This window comes from Zeugodacus cucurbitae, chromosome 2 (genome assembly GCF_028554725.1).
Source record: "Zeugodacus cucurbitae isolate PBARC_wt_2022May chromosome 2, idZeuCucr1.2, whole genome shotgun sequence".
Lineage (NCBI taxonomy): Eukaryota > Metazoa > Arthropoda > Insecta > Diptera > Tephritidae > Zeugodacus > Zeugodacus cucurbitae.
The window spans coordinates 23459237-23482301 of NC_071667.1; the positions used below are offsets into that span (position 1 = coordinate 23459237).

Consider the following 23065-nt stretch of genomic DNA (forward strand, 5'->3'; position numbering starts at 1 on the left):
GCTTGAGGAACTTGCCATCATGTCACTGGTCAACATGTAGTGTTGAGGCAGGTCACAGGTCTGCGTCGGCGGCATGTTTTATGACCAACTTGCTGCTTGTTGGTAATACGTCTCTTTGGTCGTAAGGAATGTGTATTATCACGTCCGATCCGTACCGAAGTGTAGCCGTGGATTTCGTAGGGGTATTAAATTTTTTTAATCATTGCTTCCACAAAACACATTTTTCTAATTAATGTATTTAATTCTTAATCACACTTAATATATTTATAATATGTTAGTTGAATTTTAAAATTATGAAATTTATTAATTAATTTATGTACATGAGAAATATATTTGTGCGTGTACAATCACTGCTGTTTTTGTCAAGTATATGAATAAAACCATTTTTTTTTTCAATTTATATAATTTTATTAATATTTTATTTATTACTTATTTTTGGCGATAAAATTTGCACACTACAGAAAAGTTTTCTATCAAAAAATGTGTTCTTATCAAAAATTGATAATAATACATACAATATACAGTACCTACATTACGATAATAATAATAAAAAACGATTTTAATTATTAATAATACACGTATATTGTGTTGGCATTTCACTTCGCTTGCCGCAAACACGTTGCATATCAAATATTTCTAATAAACCCTTGCATATCGTACACACATACTCATAAATGCGAATTTTTGGGTTAATTCTTCGAATGCTTTGCGTACTTTTTTTCGATTATAATTTTCACTTCTTTATATTTTTTGTTTGTATAAAATTTCTGCTTTACTTAATTCACTGTTACATTAAACATTTAAATACTATAAAATTATTGGTTTTTTTCATTTATTGCATAATTGTGGGATAACTATGCTACTGTTAAAACTATGTATATATATATGTATATAAAGAAATGGTATTAATATCGTTGCTTATGCGTTGATCTGATTTTTCCCTCAATTGGGAGTTCACAAAAGGAGAATAGTTATTTCTTGGAAAGTGCTCAAATAAGTATGAGCTGAGTGCAAGTATGTACACAACATAATGAAGGTCGAATAAATAGCAGGTTTTAATTGAATTAGTTATACTTTGTGTTCTTATGATATATTTGATTTGCTAGCTTGCAAAAGAGCGAAATAAGGAAGAATTTTAAATTTATATGACAATGCAAGGAAGTAAATTTTAGAATTTAATTTATTATGGGTTAGAATTTAGACAGTAAAGTCGATAATTCAATAAAGATTTGTTGCAGGTCAAAAACGATATTTTAACTATCATTTACAAGAAAATGATATAAACAAATGGAACGTGAAATAATTTAAACTCATTTACAACATTTTAAAGCAACAAAGCTATGCAATGTCATAGCGGAATTTATTAAGACCGTTTGGGTGGAAATAAAAAATATACATATCTATCTGCCTTTTTATTATAAGTATAGGTGCTCATATGTGAATTATACTGCTTTTAATATATGCCTGCACATAATAATGGCATATTGATTTGTTTAACTATATTTTTGCATCCAATAATTAGCTATAATGAAATTTTGTGTTATTACTACATATAATTATTGCTAATTGTGCGTTTGATGTTTTCAGTGGCGCTGCGTTTTTATAACATTAGAATATTGCCAAATTACTCAAAACCGTTATATAAATTACTGTAACCATCACAAAGGTGAGAAAACAGCTCATTTTTATTTCAGTAAACATTAAATTGAAGCTAATTGTGGTTTTAAATAAATTAAGAATAATGTTAGTGTATCTTGATTCAGTGAAATGACCGATAGTAAGAAAAGCACAAATTATGGTAAATTATGTATTTTTTTTATAAACTACATATAATTTTTATTGTTTAATTTCAGCGATACAAAATGTATTGCCACCAACTGTCAAGCTATTGCATGGCAGAAATACACTAAAAGTTGTTTGATATTTTAATATTGAAAAATATGTTGTATTCCCCCAAGTACAAATTCTTAATGAAATTATTTGAATTTTAGTTATATACAGCGACACTTTGCGTGTTTTCATTTACCGGCTTATGATTAAATTTAGAATTTTTAAACTTTTCAGCTGTGCTAAATTAAGCTTTTTAACCTACAAGCAAGTACTCGTTTAATACATATTTGTTGTTGTGGTACAATAATGAAAAAATAACCTTTTAAAATTTGTACATATATGATTATTGTGTGTATTTAAAATTGCCTGTCTAAAAATAATGCATTTACTATTTATGTTGTAGCAAATGCCAGTCGAAAGGTTTTTATATAATACAAATGTGTTTTCGCTGATGTAAATGCAAACGGAATCTATGGATTTTTCGAAGCTACAAATTACAATACAATGCGTTTTTAAGGAATTTTTACGAAATTTTATCGCTTTACATAGCTAAGTTATATACAACTTGTAAACTTATTGCTGAGCGTTATTGTTAACAACAACAATAAAATTTCGATTTTTTCTAAACAATTTAGACCTAATGGCACTTTAGCTTACAACAGTATATAAAAAAAAAATATAGAAGACTTATATGTATGTATATTTATTTATTTCAATTTTAGTTTATATGGTTCAATGACAGCGAAACTCAATAATCAGGCATCACAACTTGCATATTGTAAAGACTAAATTAAAAATGCGCGTTGTAACAATATTTGGCCCATTCAATACTCGTCTAATGCCCACGATATTTTGTTTTATTTTTTTGTTTTTTAATTTATTATTTTAATTGCTATTCCTACATATGTATTTATGTATATGTTTAATTGATGTCTCATTCTTTTAGTTTGAAATACAATCTTTATTTTCAATATGTTTACATTTTATATTTGCAGTACTTCTTATTGCGTAAAAATGTTTCATTTAGTTTACTTTGCATTTGAGAACCTACAACAACATCGCATAGAACAACTTTTTTTATGTTTTTAACGTGGTTTTAAAGACATTAGATAGCTTTGATAAAATCGCTTAAATCACATTGATATTAATTGATTATAAGTATTTACGAGTTGTATTTACGCTCATCAATTCTTTAACGTAATATATTGGTAAGTGTATGCATGTATGCATGTACTATGTTTAATTCAAATTAACTCGTTTGCAAGTTACATTAAAAGTGCAATTGCATTTTGTAGAAACAAAATAAATATTTAAAAAAATTAAAAAAATAACGCAAGATTATAACTAAATACTAATAAAGTTACATATTAAATAAAGTACATATCTATGTATGTAAAAATAACTATTTATTTAAAAAATGTTTAATTTAAATATACATACAAGTTTATATATAATTAAAATGAAGTATAATAACAATAATTTTGGCAATGAAAATATCGCTAATCGTTTTATCGTATATATTTTTTGTGTGCAAGTATTTATATACATATTTGCTTATGCATAGAAATGTGACTAATTTTTTTTTTAATATTATTATATTTTTTGTTTTGCAGCTTTCACTTTATTTTAGTTAAAAAAAAGAACTACAAGTGCAAAATTATTGGCATTTTTGAGTAAATAATAAAGCAAATATTTGAAATAATGGAAAATAGGAATAAATTAGTTTATTTTTTTTTTAAATTGTCTGCTTTTAAACTACGTTCTTTTTGACATTGTATGTATGAATTAGCTGAAAGAGTACAACCACTGTAAGAATCTATGTCTTAGCTACTGCCAAAATGCGCGTTTTTGATAGTTTAGTTGAAGTGATTATTTTGTATAGTCGGCTATTCGATATACAAACTACGTACGTACATATTAATTATATTTTCGATAATTATAATTACTTTATTACTACTGTTTGTTGATGTGCGGATGTGTGTGTTTAATAAAAAATATGGAACTCAGACTTTGCTGATATTTCTCATAATGATTACTATTTAGTAGTAGTAGTAGTAGTAGTAGTTGCTGTATTATTAATAATAGTAGTAGTAGAAACGGTGTTGTGTCGTATTTGTTGCTGCTGCTGCTGCTGCTGCTGCTATAGTTGGGCGCGGAATACTCCGGATGTTGCATTTAATCTAAATTGCCGGTGGTGCACTCAAAATTATCGTCTAATTATCTGAAACAAATAATATAATTGTTAATTAAATATTATACAAATAAAATAGCAATAAATACAACTACAAAACTATTAATTAATAAATAGTAAAAAATAATAGTGCTAAATTAAATCGATAATTTTCGTAGAATCAAATACTTTCCGTACCGAAACTGTCCAAGTGGATAAAATTTGATATTTATTATCTCCAACTGTACGATAAATACTCTGAAGTACTATACATATATACAGAAGCAGACGTAGTTGTGAACCGATTTCGCCCATATTCATCAGGGTGTCAAGAAAGTGTTATATACCGAAATTCATTGAAATCGGTCGAATAGTTCTTGAGATATGGTTTTTGACCCATAAGTGGGCGACGCCACGCCCATTTTCCATTTTGTAAAAAAATCGTAGTGCAGCTTTCTTCTGCCATTTCTTACGGCAGATTTGGTGTTTTTGACGTTTTTCGTTAGTGAGTTAACCCACTTTTAGTAATTTTCAACCTAACCTTTGTATGGGAGGTGGGCGTGGTTATTACCCGATTTCTTTCATTTTTGGACTGTATAAAGAAATGGCTAAAAGAAACGACTGCAGAAAGTTTGGTTTATATAGCTTTATTGGTTTGCGAGTTATATAAAAAAAACCTATTTGGGGGCGGGGTTACGCCCACTTTTCCAAAAAGATTACATCCAAATGTGCCCCTCCCTAATGGGATCCTATGTTCCAAATTTCGTTTTCATAACTTTATTTATGGCTTAGTTATGACACTGTATAGGTTTTCGATTTCCACCATTTTGTGGGCGTGGCAGTGGACCGATTTTGCCCATTTTCGAAAGCAACCTCCTCAGGGTGCCAAGGAACATGTGTTCCAAGTTTCATTAAGATATCTTAATTTTTACTGAAGTTATCGCTTGCACGGACAGACGGACAGACGGACAGACGGACGGACAGACATCCGGATTTCAAATCTACTCGTCATCCTGATCATTTATGTATATATAACCCCATATCTAACTCTTATATTTCTTGGTGACACAAACAACCGTTAGGTGAACAAAACTATTATACTCTGTGCAACAGGTTGCGAGAGTATAAAAACAAGTAAGGAAGGGCTAAGTTCGGGTGTAACCGAACATTTTATACTCTCGCAATTTATTTATTTAACTTAATTAATATTATATAATACACAATTTGACCCACATATTCGTCATATATATTATATAAAGACCATTGAAAGCTGGAAACCCTAATATTAGGTTAGAAGCACCGAGATCCTCATGTTCGATATATGGGGCCTTGGGCCTATAGTCCGATTTCGGCGATTTTTAGAATGGGGCTGCCACACTATAAACATAGTATTTGTGCAAAGTTCTGCATCGATATCTTCACTAGTGCTTCCTTTATATATTGTAAAGTTAACCATTAAGATCGTCTTCAAAGGTCTGGTATATAGAAAGTAGGCGTGGTTGTGAAGCGATTTGGCAACATATCATTGGGATGTAAGAAAACTATTACAAACCAAGTTTCATTGAAATCGGTCGAGTAGTTCCTGAGATATGGTTTTTGACCCTTAAGTGGGCGACGCCACGCCCATTTTCCATTTTGTAAAAAAATCTGAGTGCAGCTTCCATCTGCCATTTCTTATGTGAAATTTAGTGTTTCTGACGTTTTTCGTTAGTGAGTTAACCCACTTTTAGTAATTTTCAACCTAACCTTTGTATGAGAGGTGAGCGTGGTTATTATCCGATTTCAACTATTTTCATGGTTTGTGGTGGGGTACGTAAGAGAATCGACTGCAGAAAGTTTGGTTTATATAGCTTCATTGGTTTGCGAGATATATACAAATAACCGATGTGGGGGCGGGGCCACGCCCACTTCCCCAAAAAAATTACATCCAAATATGCCCCTTCCTAGTGCGATCCTTTATTCCAAATTTTACTGTTATAACTTAATTTATGGCTTAGTTATACACTTTATGTGTTTTTGGTTTTCGCCATTTGGTGGGCGTGGCAGTGGACTGATTTTGCTCATTTTCGAAAGCAACCCTCTCATGGTCCCAAGGAACATGTGTTCCAAGTTTCATTAAGATATCTCAATTTTTACTCAAGTTATCGCTTGCACGGACGGACGGACGGACAGACATCCGGATTTCAACTCTACTCGTCATCCTGATCATTTATATATATATATAACCCCATATCTAACTCTTTCTTTTCTTGGTGACACAAACAACCGTTATGTGAACAAAACTATAATACTCTGTGCAACAGGTTGCGAGAGTATAAAAACTCAAAAATCTAATATTTGTAACATTCTTAAACATTTTTGAAATTTTAATCTTTTTTTTTTTGATTTATTCCCAATACGGCGATTGAGCATATTAAAATAGTATAGCGGATGATTTTTAGACGAAGAAAAAGAAACGAACTTTGAACTTTACCAATAACGCGACAACTACAAGACTTCTCATTATCCCAAACAAATTATTTTTAGGATTTCATCATGCACTTACCACGGACGACATTACAATCCATTATGACGACAACAACTTTTTATCATTCATACCGTAAACGTCATTGTGGCAATTCATGGAAAATAAAAAACAGCTGATTTATATGCGCTTCTATTATGATTATTAGAATTAGTATAATTCAAGCAATCAGAATACTATTGAGTGCTTCATCGACTACGACCAAACTTTTACTTAATTTGTGGTCCTAATAGGTTTCATTGCCATAAAGCTGCTGATTTAGAGTGAAATGTTATGCAGTGAACACTTAGTAAATATATGTAGTATATGTAGATGTTCGTACAGGCTTGCATAATATTCGCGGAAATTCCAACGCTAACCAGTACTATAGCTCGATTATTTTAAAATAAGGCAGTCGTGTCTTTGCATTGTTATATTTTATTATAGTGTGTCAATAATTCACACAACTACAACATATACATACATAAGTACTTACAAAGTAATAGTATACAGTGTGCAACATATTATTGGATATACATTTTTTAGCTGCCATTAAAATGTGTACTTTTTTGTAATTATGCTTTAATAATAATATTAACATACATTTTACTAAATGTATAGTATTTGGCCCAAAAATCTTTAATAAGTTTAAACTCGGTGTCCAATAGAGCCAATAAGGCATACAAAATACTGACCTCCGAATGTTTTGTCTAGGGGCCGACCAACAACAAAATCAACGGACTACCGAATGGTCTCAGGTGTATAATGGCGTCAAAACTTGCAAATTTTCGATTTACACATGCAAAACAATAGCAGAACACAACCTGAAAATCAGTAGGTTTTCTCATAGAACGCAAGTTAGTGAATTTATGCTAAAGCATATCCCTGGAGGAGTGTGCATAGAGTTCCAAAACACCATTTAAAACATACTTATGTACTTCAGCCATAGCTGTATAAATATGTATGTATGTATGTGCGTTAAAAAAATGCCTCAACACCCACCAAAGCGCTCCACTTCACATAGGAATGTCCAATACAAAAACAAAATGATTATTTTCACCAATTGCCGTTGAAGTTTTTTCCACTTTTATTCATACAGACTTGTATATGTGTATAACTATGTAAGTATTTGCAATGGCCTCAACTCGCGGCGGCCCATTGCTGATAAATATAATTATAACGCTGATAATTGACGCTGGTGACGCCGAAGCCATTGCTGTATGCGATATTACTACACATATCCATCGACATTGTATACATACATATGTAAGTAGCTATATACAAAATGCACACAGATGAATTGCAGTGTTGTGCTTTAAATTTATATAACAAAAAAACTGAAATTTTCCAGCGCTCATTATTAAATACATTTTGTTATTATTATTGTTTCACATACGAGCAACTTATAATTTCGTGAATAACAGCTGCATTATATTTTATCGGTTGACGAATTTCGTCTGCATGCTTAATTATTAACTAAGTATGTGCTTACGCATGTACTTTGTAATCCGCGGCCAGCTTGACTCGGTATTATAGCAAATAAGTAGTATTTTATACACATACATACGTATGCTTCCAAATGGTATTATATGTATGTATAAGTAATAATTGACATTAGTTCCTTTAACATGGTTAATACTTGACAAAATTAAAAAAAAAATATCAGATTACTTTTATGACAAATCACCGGTATTTAATTTCAAGTTTCACTATCACTTTTACTTACTTAAACGTCAAAAAATATGTAAAAATTGGAAACACCCCTAAAATTGTGTCAAATGCTGAGGCTTGAGAAATGTGTGACTTGATTAATACTTTGATACAATTTGATCCGCTGTTTGAAAGTACTATGGCGTAGATATCTACTATTACTACAAACATTGGTCGGGTGAATACATAAAAACTTGACAAATGGTATACAAGGCCATAAAAGTGATTTGAATAATTCTAATATTACAATCCGGGTCTATTACATTATGTGTCATTGAAAACACAACGAATATTTGTAGAAGAAGATTACTAAAGGTCTGAGCCAGTAGACTATATACAGAAGCGATATCGATTAAATATATTTCATTTTCCGTGAGTATATAAATAAATACATTAATATGTACAGTAATCTCCGCTGAAATACCTGTCGAAATTTCGAAAATTTTATTAAAGAAACAACTAATTTGATTATAAGCAATCCCATTATGTTTACAACTTCATACGTTAACGTATATTTGTTTCTCAGTTTTAAAATCGATTGCATCAAATCACCGACAATTTAAACCAATCTATGTAAATTCGAAAAGGTATTCGAAACGTCGATAGTTTCCTACAATGTTTCAATGTTTGAATGATTTAAAAACATAGAGAAATTACAGGCGTTGGAAAGTTTGTGTACAACGTGTTCATTCAATACATATTCAGCTTGTAAATCGATTTAATAATCTTTGTGGTGACCTATGATAAACAAATGAGATTGAAAAAGGTTTAAGGAGTGGTGAATACAAATTTAAATAAAACAAAATTTATTCGTCGGAGAAAGAGATTTCACAAACATTGAAAAATCCTTATCGCTTTAATGAGAAAACGTCACTAAATTTAAATCCCTAATTAGACTTATCCATAAATGATTTATATATATATATATTTGGCGTAGGAACCGCTTTAAGCGATTATAGCCGAATCCACCAGAGCGCGCCACTCATTCCTCCTTTTTGCTTTTTGGCGCCAATTGGAAACACCAAGTGAAGCCAGGTCACTTTGCACTTGGTCTTTCCACCGGAGTGGAGGTCGTCCTCTTCCGCGGCTTCCTCCAGCGGGTACTGCATCGAATACTTTCAGAGCTGGAGTGTTTTCTTCCATCCGTACAACATGACCTAGCCAGCGTAGCCGCTGTCTTTTTATTCGCTGAACTATGTCAATGTCGTCGTATAAATCGTACAGCTCATCGTTCCATCGCCTGCGGTATTCGCCGTTGCCAATGTTTAGAGGACCAAAAATCTTGCGCAAAACCTTTCTCTCGAAAACCCCAAGAGTCGTCTCATCGGATGTTGTCATCGTCCACGCTTCAGCGCCATACATCAGGACGGGAATAATGAGCGACTTATAGAGTTTGATTTTGGTTCGTCGAGAGAGGACTTTACTTTTCAATTGCCTACTCAGTCCAAAGTAGCACCTGTTGGCAAGAGTGATTCTGCGTTGGATTTCAAGGCTGACATTGTTGGTGTTGTTAATGCTGGTTCCCAGATAAACGAAATTATCTACAACTTCAAAGTTATGACTGTCAACAGTGACGTGGGAGCCAAGACGCGAGTGCGCCGACTGTTTGTTTGATGACAGGAGATATTTCGTCTTGTCCTCATTCACCACCAGACCCATACGCTTCGCTTCTTTATCTAGTCTGGAAAACGCAGAACAAACGGCGCGGTTGTTGCTTCCGATGATATCAATATCATCGGCATACGCCAGGAGCTGTACACTCTTGTAGAAATGATTTATGTATGTAAAATATACAGTTTTCAGAAAAACGAAAATCTTCGAGACACTAGTATTTAAAAAAGTTTTACAAAGAAATTTGAATTTTGGGCTTTATGAGCGTTTAATTGATTCTGAGTCAAGTGAAGCAACTGTTCATATGAGATATGCTAAATTTCGAAAAGTTACAACAAGTTACAACATTATTTTGAATGGCCGTGAGATAACGTAGACCAATATAGATAACACAATAAAGATATTAAAGGGTCTGGACATCAAAAATTTTAGACTATTACACTACATACATACAAATGAATAGAATGGAAAATTCTAAGGATGTGTTTACATTTTATAAGTATAATTTTATGTACATCTTCAGATAAAAATGATAAAAATACTAAGTCGAGTATATCAAATGTTCTAAGATCTTAAACAAAAAATAATTTTAAAGAAACAAAAAATGCATTTCAGCAACATTCAAATCGATTGTCAAAACACCGATTCCATTTGAGCCGGATTAAAGTTGAATTGATGTTGTTGCATTCCATTTTGACACTATGTTACCTGATATGCTTTTGCAGCGCAGTTACAAACGCATTCAGTATTTATGTGGGTAAAATGAAGAAAGCAATACAACCGATGAACTCTGTCTGCAATTAAAGCGTAAATTTTCCTGTGGCATTGCTTATCTATTTTACTACAATGCCTCAATATACAATTTGTCTGGCTTTTTGTCTGTATATTTAAGTATGTCTAGATGTAATCCGTCTATTTGGAAATTCTTCGTTACCTGTCAGACACTGTGTAACACATTCTTTAGGCAAAGCCTTAAGTAGCAAGGATATGGTACCTGTATTATTGAAACAATATGCTTGCTGTTTCAAACAAATTGATGTATTGTGTTTCTACGTGTTGAAAACAATAAATTCTGTCTGTTGTATATAAACATGGTAAATTTTTGCAAACAATGAAGCATTCTCACAGGTGACCTTTTCAAAAAGCATTACGTACATACGAATATGTGGTAATTTATTTTGTTTATTATAATAAATACTTTCTTGGCTTCATACATGCACAGACTATATACATATCGGATATGGCCAAAATGGTAGAAACATGTTTAGATTACTCAGATATATACAAATATTTAGATATACATATACATATTTTTAAGTGAAATATATTTTTAATTTGTCTAGTACTGCTTACTTATAAAAGATCATATTTATTTGCAATGCTACTTATTTTAGCGGGTACAATATAATGTTTTAGTTATATCAATGGTTTGCTAAAACACCGTTGTTTGTACAAGATTTAATTGTGAAGAGTAAACATATACATTACACCCATATTTTTGTGGGTCATATGCTGTTCAACGTTTCCGTTATATAACCTCTCATCGATTAATTTTTGAAAGTACATACGTATATAAATGTATAGATATATATATATACATATAATACTACCAACAAACTATCTAATTCCAAAACTCTTATCTATTGCAGTCTGCATTTCATTGTTACTGTTTCACTAACACTGACCAAACATACACAGACCAAAGTGCGCTTATACACTCACCATATATGTTTTTGTATAAATATATTTTGTACGTGTTATTTTTATTTTAAGTCTTAAATTGAAATTAATAGCGACTTATCAGTGTCCTTATCAGTTTTATTGGAGATATTGACGACTGATTAGAGAGTGCGAGAGTGCAAGAATGGGCCACTGTAGTGGGTGAGTCAATATACAAACGCTCTGCATGAAAAGTCACATGTTAACGGTATTGATGTAACGAGTTCATAGATATTTTCAACGTTTTTGGTTCTTCGGCAAATAAAAAGCGATAAACATGGTTTTAATATCAAAAGGGAACAAAAGAGCGTACTAAATTTTGAGCGTGAGCCACAAAATAACAGGCTGAACAAATATTTACTGTCACAAATGCAGCTCAAAGTCAACTGAACACAATTCAAATAGATGAAGTACAAACGTATGACTTACAGCATGACGAAAGGACGGGAAAAGGTTTTATTTCAAAACTATGGCGGATATGAAAGTTCTTCTATTTTTTTTATTTGATCGGGGATGAATTTTTAAAGTTTCCTATTCCACTTTCATACCACAAATCGAAGGAAATGAATATGGTGAGAAAATATATATAGCATATATGTACATACATATAAGACCGCTAAAATCTCTCAACATTCGGCACGAATATGCATATTAGAAAAAATATTTCTATTTAGTACAACAATATACCTATCAGGTCTAACTTGAAAAAAACTACAAATTGTACTGAATCTTTTGGCATAAAGTGTTAATAGCGGATTAAAAAAGGATATATTTAATAAGTGGGTAATATTAATTGTCGGTTGTCGACAAAAATGTTTTCCTAAAGATTATATAAACGAACATTTACAGCCGGTTTCACAAAACAAATTGAAGTGAAAAATTATTTATTTCAGTTTCACCATTTGATTTAATTTTTATTTAATCGGTCTCGCTTTGCCATTTAAATATTATTTATAATAAATATAACCATATACAACTATGTTTACATTTTTCTATCAGCTGATTTCGAATATTTTTTATTTTGACAAATAAATACAATTTTTTGTATGTGAATTGTACATAAAGCTGAAACCCAGGAAACTAAAGTACAAAACAAAATAAAATTTAAAATTAGAATTAAATGGAACTTAATTTTTAATTAAAAATTTTGGTGAAACCGGCTGTTAGACTTTTTAAAACAAAATTTTATGTAGATATAAAAGATTTCCGAGTGAATGAAATTACTTAATTTTGTTTAGTATTATTATACTTTTGATTAATTTTAGTTATTTACATTTTAGGCTGAGCTTTTTTTGTGAATTGGGTATTCTAAGAACCTTAACCTAAGCAAATACCAAAATTTAAAAGAAAGTGCTTTCTCCTCTTCACACAACATGTGTAGCGTGTGTTCTTTTAAATGGTTTTCTCAAATTTCGTTATAGTTGTGATTAATTTCGCTTACAAGCAAATTATAAAATATGGATTTCTATTATGTTAAAATAACTTGCTTTAAATTACTAATTAATATTTCCGAAAAATTAGGCCTGTCAAACGCAGAAGCCGCAAACTAACACGAAAACAGTATTTATACACTGAAAAATAAGCAATTGTGAGGAATTTCTTTGTTTCCGCAAGTGCTCATAATGTGTGAGATACATACTCGTGCATATGTATGAATGTAGCTATATAGTAAATATAAATAAATATAATATATAAAGGGTTTACGTAAATGTACCATATATGTATACTACACTACTAAATTTAACTTGATAATAAAACTAGTTTTATTTAGAGTAGTCTGTAAAATGTTTAACTAGTTTAATTTTTGTGATAATGAATTTAGAATGAATAAGTGGAATTAGCTAGCAGGTCAATGGCGTTCAAACAAAACCCCTGAAAGATAACGAAAATCCAATGAACCAGTGTAAAGTTTTCGTGAACCGGCTATTAAAGCTTCGATTAATGACCTCTTTTCATTATGTAATAAGATATACACCATCTATATATCTTTGTAAGTACGCACGTACATAACTCATCTGTAGATGGAGTAGTTTCGCTAATATAGCAACTGTCTGATTTGATGCCTGCAAGTATTCACATAATTTGATATTTACATATGTATCCACGCATGACCGAGTGTATACGTAAGCATGAATGTTTAATTTCGACTTTTACTCTTGCACTACTTCAAATGAAATATGAAGAAATGAAATGAAACGGAACCAAATGAAATGCGCGAAAGCTACTGTGAATGTGTGTATACAAAATGCTAATCAACGTTGAGGCTAAATAATTCACACCCAAACAACAACAACAACAAGGACAAAAACAACAATAATAAAAGCAATATTACTTTACAGCGAAGATGGCAGCCAACGAAGCAGCTAAAGCAACATTAACAATCCTACTAATGCACTCAAGCAACAAGAAGCAATAGTAATAGTAACAACAACATAAAGCCATGGCAATGACAGCCAGTGACAGCAACCAAGCAAGAACAACAACACCACACATTTCAAAAAGCAATGAATAATAAAAAATAAAATTAAAATACGTTGTCTGCATCAACAGCAACAACAACAACAACTGCAAGAGCAGACTGCCGTTCAACTCACCAATGATTAGTCCGAGGCACCAACAACAGACCAACAGCTGGAACGGCAGCAAAGGCCAAAAGAAAATCAGAGTGAAAAAATATGTGGAAACAAAAACATTAACATAGACAGTGCAGCAATAAAAAAGAATTAAATGCAAATAAATGAAAAAGAAAAATATTAGCACCAACAACGAAATCGACAGCGCCACGGTGTGGCGATTTAAAAATCGAAAATAACCCATGGATATTAACAAGTTTACAGCGTTGCATTACCGACTGACTGACTGACTCTGAGTGACGGGCAGCGGCACAAAGACGCGACCATAGCCATATGTATGGACATACATATGTTTGCATGACTGTATGTAGCGTGTCTGTAAAAGCGTGCAAGATTGATACAATATTTTATGCATACATATAAATATGTATGTACATATGTACATATATGCACACGCATATGTAAATATGTACACATGTAAGTGGATGTTAACACTCATGCAGAGATTAACGCTTGCGCTGAGTTGGAAATGCACATTCATTCACTTTGCGCTGCGATTATGGAAATAATATTTAATAGCATATGGGAAAATAGTTGTACTTAAATAACAGCAAAACAACAACAACGAAGAAACATTTTTAAAAATAACTTGCAGAAATTCGTAAATAGGCATACATACGAATACAAAACGTAGCTTAAAAGCGAGCCATTAAGATTACAACATACGAATATGTGCAAACACATTTACACAATTACTCGTTAAGTAGGTAGCCAAAAGGCAAATTAAAAATCAAGTCAAGGTCAACAAACTGTAGCCGCTTGTACAACATATTTTGTCAATATTTTCCTACACAAGTTAAGTTAAAGAGAACATGTATGCACGCTTAAATAAAGTCACATAATAATATAATAATTTTCCGTTTTTTTACATTCAAGATAAGAGCGTTCCTAAGGTATATATGTATGTAATTATAATTAAAAGACTTTACTCTTTTGCAGCCCTTCCTTTTTTTCGTTGCGGTCATAAGTCCTATTAGTTTTTTATATAAATATATACATATGTACATAATAAGTACCATAGACACAAACAATACGCATGCAAACTTCGCACAAATGCATCATAGTCAGTACAGTATATGACATGACTCAGCGGTTTTTAATGCACGAAAACTTAATAGCCATGTTGGCCAGGGAAATGGGGTTGAAATGACACATAATTTTGTTTGAAATTTGATAGTCACAACGTGTAACCACCCCAGTTAAATTAATGTGTATCATTAAAGGAAGCAAAGCTAAGTGAACATTGCGTTCGAATCTTATTTTTTAGGGTAATAATTTAAATAAATATGCAAAAAAATCTTTAGTTTACTTGATTCCTGCGTACGAATTCAATTTAATTTTAACACTACAATATTTAAAACCTCTGGATTGGCTTCACACACAAAATCTGTTGTATAATAAAATTGCTTGAGGAATAACACTTTATCTACGAACAAAAATATCACGTTCAGGTTAAGCAAGCATAACTGTCGTAATTTTCGATAAGTTTTAGATCAGCAGATAAGATATTTCTGAATTTATAGGCCACATTCAACAACATCATTCTACGGTTCTTTCAGCAAGAGTCCAACTAAATCTACAATTTGCAATGATTTTAAAACTATCTTACAACTGTATCTTTGTAATCGAATCCTTATCTCTTATAACTCACAATCAGATCTTAATGATAATAATAAAAGTATTGTTGTCTCAATACATTATTCAAGCCGAAACTAATACAATATTATCAAAAAATAACAATTTCTCAATTCAATTTCTAAAGAATAAATACAAAATGAATAAAGTGAATACTGAATGGGTTAATTGTTGGATTAAGTTAATTTAAATACAATTTTATCAATAACTGCTGACGACGCTGCTTTCTTCTAAATTTTCAAAATAGCTCAATATATAAACGAACCAGGTTATAGCAAATGGAAACAAACTCAATTGTATATTTTGTTAATGTATAATGTACAACCATATAAATGTATGCATACATATATTAAACGTGATTCATGAATTTTTCCACTTAAACAGAGCAATGAAATATTTTTGGTAAATTAAACAATTTATTTTTAATAATATAGCTTTTCAAGTGTATATTTTGTTTTTATCATTTGTTGTTTTATTACTTAATAAAAACAAAAACGGTATACATTTGTGTACGATTATACCGGCAGTTCTTATTTCCATTAACGGCGACACGTAAGAGGAGGCGGAAAGGTAATGTACAGTTTCCTATAAAACAGTTGAAGTAAACAAATTATTTTATATATTTAATGCATTACATATATATTTTCTTTTTTTTGCAATTTTATTTTTTGGCTTGCTTTCCACTGAAATTTAGCAACATGAATCTGGCTAAAAAATAAAATCAGCGAACACGTCTGGAATAACAGCCACACTTGGTTGATGAGTAAAAGTGCCACCGCGATGAGTAAATTAAAAAAAAAACAACAACATTAACATAAATAATTGCAAATTTCACACACGTTTTATAGTGGAAGCGATTGTGTACAATTGTGATTTGTATGAATGTGAGTTAAAGTGCAAACAACACTTGTATGTAAATTATGTTCATGCCATACGAACATGCCTAAATACATTAGTATGTATGTACAACAAAATACATACATATATACAAATAAGCGAACGTCCACGTGAATGCATTTTTCGTATTCACTCAAGTGTAGTTTCCCATCATGGAGATAAGGTGCCACAGATACAAATTTACAAACATACTCCTATATATGTACGTACAATCCAAGCAATCACCTTCGGTTTTATTGTTAATTATCCGTAAACAGCTGGCACACAACTGAGGCCAAGGAAATGAGCGCTTAGAATAATTAATATAATATGAAAGAAATACACATAATTACATCGAAAAAATTCTTAAAGCATACTTAAAAAAACGTATTAATAACTAACTAAGAAAACAGGCAAAAAATCACAAATCACGTACGAATACCAGCAAAAAAATAAAAACAAGTAAAAATAAATAAATAAACAAAATATAGCCAAAAAGCAACAGACAAATCGTGAATGCCGGCCGCCATGGCCAACACAAGCGCCACGCCGCAAACACTCACACCACTTTGGGGAAATATAAATGTCTGGTGAAAACGAAATTACACAAAAATTATTTCATTGAAAAAGGAGAAACGTAAAAGTCAGAGATGTCGACGAGTCACTCACTGGCTGCCACTAATATTAGTTTGTAATCATTTCAAGTTGCTATTTTGTAGCGGATACTATTTACTGGCCCCGTGCATCTATACTTTCATAATTCACACAAACTTAATCTCATCTACCAGGAAAAGATGGACACATTGCAAGGCGGATGTTTACATATACAACACAAAAAACGAAAAAATTGATATTCTTTAAAAAAAAAGAAACGATATTTGTATATTTCTTTTATTTATGCACGTTTCTCGTATTTGCTGTCGGAATTATACAACGTTGGCTTTAAATTCTGAGCAACTGATGTTCGCTGCTAAATGGGCCAATACCAATCGGACCAGCAAAGAATTAGACATGAACCTGTATAGGAACAAATTCTTTCTAACCTAGAGAAGAGTCTAAATAAATTCACAAAAAATAAGATACTTCACAACGCAAATTGTTTGGAATGAGTTATGAACTAGGAATGAAACTTTGATAGTATCACCGTATGACAATACCTACAAAGTTACCGTTCCCAACACAGTCCCTTCTGCGTAACCGGAAAGGACTCGGATTTTTATCCTACCAAGGACTGTCAACTGGCAGAATTTCTCAAAATTATTTGGGAATATTTTATGCCGTTGCAACAACAACGACAACCAAAGTTAAAATAATATATTTGTGACATAACAAATCAGCAAATGGTTAACGTTTATATATAAAAAAATCCCCTATAATCATTTCAAAAATTATCAGCAATAAAATTGCGAATGCAAGTTGATTGTTGCTATTTGTGATAACGGTTTAACAGATAACAACAAAAATTCTTTTGTAATATATGCGTACAGCAAAAGTAAATTTATATAAGAACTTTCAAATATAGGTCTTATCTAATCTAATTTTACCTTCAGGGCATTATTTTCTTTTCAATAACAAAACGTTTTTACCGAATTAATGGAGCATAAAATACATTTAAAAATTACATCAAAATGTAGCAAACTTGTATTAATATTATTTAAAAAAATTAAACATATATATTTAAGTAGCTTTTAGAGTAATTAAACAATCTATCGTTGTTAGAATTGCATTTTCATCATAGATAGACAACAAATATGTAGAATAACACACATCTATGTATGTATTTTCAGTGATTTAGTAACAATGAGATTTGAAAAAGACAATCAATACGTATTACGCAAAATTACGTATGTTAGAATAAATTATACGAAAATATTTTGGAATACAGTAACGTGGCTAGTAATTTACAACTAATGCCGTTTTATCCTTCCAGTAGGTGCTATCGTGACTCGTTATACTAATGTACATGCTAATACCCATTATACCAACTTATACATCAGTATACCAGCCATCGTTTCCCGATCGTGATTGCCAAAAAACATAATCAACAACGAATGCCAATGAGCTTCGCTTAATAAATAAGTTAGTGGAAACACTTTCGTTTATCGCTGCGCATATTGATAAAATAATAAACAAGCACAGAAAATAAATATCTGCATATGATTTTTTTATAGTGGCTGCTTTTTTAATTTATGGTAGCTCGGAAATATTTAGGTTAATAAGATGGATCCACATTATTTTCACTAAAATCTGCCATATACATATTTGTATTAGCAACAAGAAGTTACTAATAATTAAGTAAAAAACATTACAGCTGATTTCTCTATTTGTAGCTAATCGGGTGTTAACGTCTTTGATCAAAACTATTATATATACTAGGAGGTTTCAATTTCCTAGAGGGAAATCTTAAGCACAACGTATCGACCCCACTTTGTATGCGGTTGTATTTTATCAAAAGACTACAATAGGTAGGTACGCAGTTCGCCAGACTAATCACTATACAACTTTTTTGTCGCACAAATGAAAGAAACTTTATGTAAATGAATTAATCGGTACGATTTTAACAATAACATGAGGTAATATAAAACTTATTGTAAAAAAAAAATATTTAATTTCCCTAGTCAGGTTGACTAGTAAAAGCAACTTACGTATGTCGAATATACAACGATGCGTTCCACTTCGATGTATGTATATATATTTATTGGAATATTATGTAACCAAAATCATCTGCCAAACCAAACTTTTGTCAGTATATTCACACTTAATTTTTAACTTTTTCGAATTTTGTGAAAATAGTACAAAAACATACATTTTTGTAAACAGTAGCAAATATGTATCGAATTGTAATATGTACAACTTAAATACGATCGCAATAAGAAAGTTAATAAAAAAATTAAAAATATTTTTTATGTATGTAAGCTTATTTAATTTAATGAGCTCACCTTTCGACTGCAATACTGTTCGTCCAGCGATGTTCTAGCATGCTTCATTTAATGCACCAATTCATAAAAATTATGTTGCACTATTTCTGTTCCCTATAGCATTTTTCTGTCAACAGCAATATTCCATTCGTATTCCCCCCTATATTGAATTCAGCATTCGCCTTCACCCTTCTGTCACACTTATTGACTTAGCATTAAGACTTTGTGGCATATCTTAACAGTATTTTCGTACTCAATATTCCTCATATCCGATTGAAGGCTCTTCTTATACATACTTATAGCTACGTAGTATATAAATAGGCAACTAAAATACACAACGTTCTTGCACAGCTCATGAATACAACTGAACTAATCCAATATTACAATTGCACGTCAATCTACCCAACATGATCAGATCTTTTATGTATACAATCGTTGTTTTTATCTTCCCATCCCTTCGCATGCTACTTTACACCATACGCCGCAGCACTTTCTTGGCTGCTTTAATGTTCGGCACCAATGCTTTTACTTCACTGCAATCATCAAGGAATGGGTGTCGTAGTAACTCATCAGCTGTCGCACGTTTGTCGACCTCAACTTGTAAGCAACAATCTAGAAAGTCTTGTAAACTAGGGCTCAGTTTGTCCCAGCTCTTAACGTCAGGTCTGCCATTAGCTGCAATAAGATAGAGCGCACGAAGCGGTGTCTCATAGAGATATGGTGGTTGACCTTCGATCATTTCTATTGCCATAATACCGATTGACCATATGTCTACTTTTTTTCCATATTTCTTACGTGTTACAACTTCGGGGGCCATCCAATATGGTGTTCCGACCATTGTTTGACGTTTTTCATCACCTTCAATATTTGCGCAGAAACCGAAATCAGTCACCTTTACGGAACCATCCATGCCTAATAACACATTATCCGACTTAATATCACGATGAATGATACCTTTGGAATGTAGAAAACTTATTGCATAAAGAACTTCACGACAAACACACGCGATCTGCCGTTCCTTCATAACAGTCTCAGTGACAACGTCTGTCAGTGGACCACCATCCATATATTCCATTATTACCCATAATTGATCTTCTGGTTCAAGTAAATATGCATCTAAGAAATTTACTAAATTTTTATGATTAAAGTCCTTTAATACACGTATCTCAGTAAGAATGAGATCTTTTGAGGACTGGTTTTTAAGATCGATCGTCTTAACAGCAACTTGCGCTTCGGTTTGCAAATCGGCTGCAATGAATACAATGCCAGAAGCGCCCTTACCCACTTCTTGTGTAGTATGATAGCGCTCGCGAGGGTCATCCATATTGCATATGGCCCGTAATTCCTCATAAATTTCAGCGTCTGTCTTTTGTGCACGTTTATCTTTGGATCGACGTAAAATAGATTCCTCAGCAGGTTCGGTTTCAGCATCTGCTGGTGCTACAGGATTGAGGATAATAGTATTAGTGTTGATCTTGTTCAAAGGTTCTTCTGCGTTGATAGTAGTAAGATCAGATACTCCCCGCGAAAGCTGTTGAGTTACAGCTCTGGGCTTTGGTTTTAAAACTGGTTTAGGGGGTAGAGTTTGTAATTTTTTGGCAGGCAATGGAGGACGATCGTCACCGGTCAATGATGATATTGGTTTCAATGTTTCGCGTTGCGCTAATAAATTTGATTCAAGTTCTTTAATCACTTGATTCAAACCGGTCATACGGATGGCTTGTTGATTATCGTTGAAACTACTACTATTGCTGTTTCCACTGGACGATGCACCGCTTTCCCCAGTCGAGCTTCCTCCCCCATATAATTCATCATCATCGGATTTATCTGGATCATGAGATTTGTGTTTATTTTTATAATTTACATAGTTATCAATCTCTTTTGATTCTTCATGAATGGCCTCTTCAGTAATGAACGGCTTAAATACTTCATTGTCCTTTTTCTTAATGGAATAGTTATAGTATTTAACGGCATGGTAGGCAGCGTCAGGATTTTTATCCTGTTCATCGCGGGTAATTTGTGCATTCATGAGTCTCGTCCACGACGCAGGCAAACCTTCAAGATGCCCGGTCTCTTCATTTCTTGAAACATGATAATGTCTCTGGAAGTTTGTTGGATTACCAATTTCTGAGATAGGCTCCTTCTTGCGTCCAAACCAACCTTTCAGACTTGTGAAACTAGTCATTTTGACAATATATATATATATATATATATATTAGTTTATATAAACTATTTTGAATTGTATTCTTTCTTTGTGCAAGTAAACTTGATAATTTTTTTCTTCGATCTTATTATTATCGCAATTTTTTAAGTCAGTAACACACACACATAGTTTTGTTGATGTTTGTTGCTACCCTTAATTTACTGCTCATTTAGCTCTAGTTCGGAGGTGTTGCTTACTAAAATGCGTGACTCACACGTAGCGTTTCTATAGTATGCATGGTGACGATCAGTCTTTAAAACATGAAAGTACATATGTATATATTGCCTTATTTCAAATACTCAGCAAGTTTTTTTGTCGTACTTTTAACTCCCAACTTTTAAATTATTGGAGATTACTTTACTTCAAATACGCTCTTTTTGTACATGATATATTCCACTTTTCGTCATGTATGCACATTTCTTTCGTTCTTAAAATATCTGTGGTTTAATTAATCACCAATTACGTTTCAATTATACATAAACTTGTTTCTTTATTCACATGAATTTCACATGCACTAGTTACATGTTTTCTTATCTACTAATTTCTCAGATGCATTCAATTCACTCCTCTTTGCATTTGTACAATCACATTGCATCTTTTTCAACAATATTTTATTGCTGACTCTACATTCCGTCCTTGCATATATCTTTTTTTATCTGGCTTTTCCTTCACTTATGCACTTAGCACTTTTGTCTCCACTGCTGGCGCATTCGTCTTTTACACAAAGGAGTGGCACTTCACCTTCTTTATTTCTCTTCCTTCACACACGTCTTGTAATATCTTTATTACATCTTTATTCCTGTTTCCCTCATATTTTCTATGCCCTTCTTTTAGTTATTTTTTGGTTTATTTCATTGCAGCAGAACAAAAACTTTAGAAAATTGGTAGTTTTAAGAGATATGTTGTGATTTGTTTTAATTCAATTTTACACTTTTCTCGATTGAATGTCGACGAACGACTGACACCGCCAACGAAATAATTTGTTGTTGTTGCTTTGCTACAGGGATGCATGTAATCCATTTTAAACTACACATGAAATATTTATCTAACCAAAAGGTTTAGTAGTTTAGTATATTCACACAATTTTTCAGGTATAAACATTTTAAATAAAGTCGTGTTTTTTGTAAATAAAAAATAAATTTTAAAGACAAATGTATAATAATCAACTTGTGAACATGGCAACCCTGAGGTGGTTTGTTAAATTTGCATCTCACTTTAACAAAGGCCATCTACGGCGTTGTGCAGTAACTTCTCACT

At 32.0% G+C, this 23065-nt stretch overlaps 2 protein-coding genes across 2 annotated transcripts in view; both read right to left on the reverse strand.

The window, feature by feature from the left end:
- LOC105216700 (serine-rich adhesin for platelets) overlaps positions 1–23065 on the reverse strand; it is a 134385-nt gene that overhangs the window by 92922 nt on the left and 18398 nt on the right. The gene's annotated exons all lie outside the window — the stretch shown is intronic.
- On the reverse strand, positions 792–22770 carry LOC105216703 (serine/threonine-protein kinase PAK 2). Its single transcript, XM_011191324.3, has 2 exons — positions 19627–22770; positions 792–4051 (listed from the first exon to the last, which is right to left on the reverse strand). The coding sequence occupies exon 1, from the start codon at positions 21788–21790 to the stop codon at positions 20075–20077; it is 1716 nt and encodes a 571-aa protein (XP_011189626.1). The 5' UTR covers positions 21791–22770; the 3' UTR covers positions 792–4051; positions 19627–20074.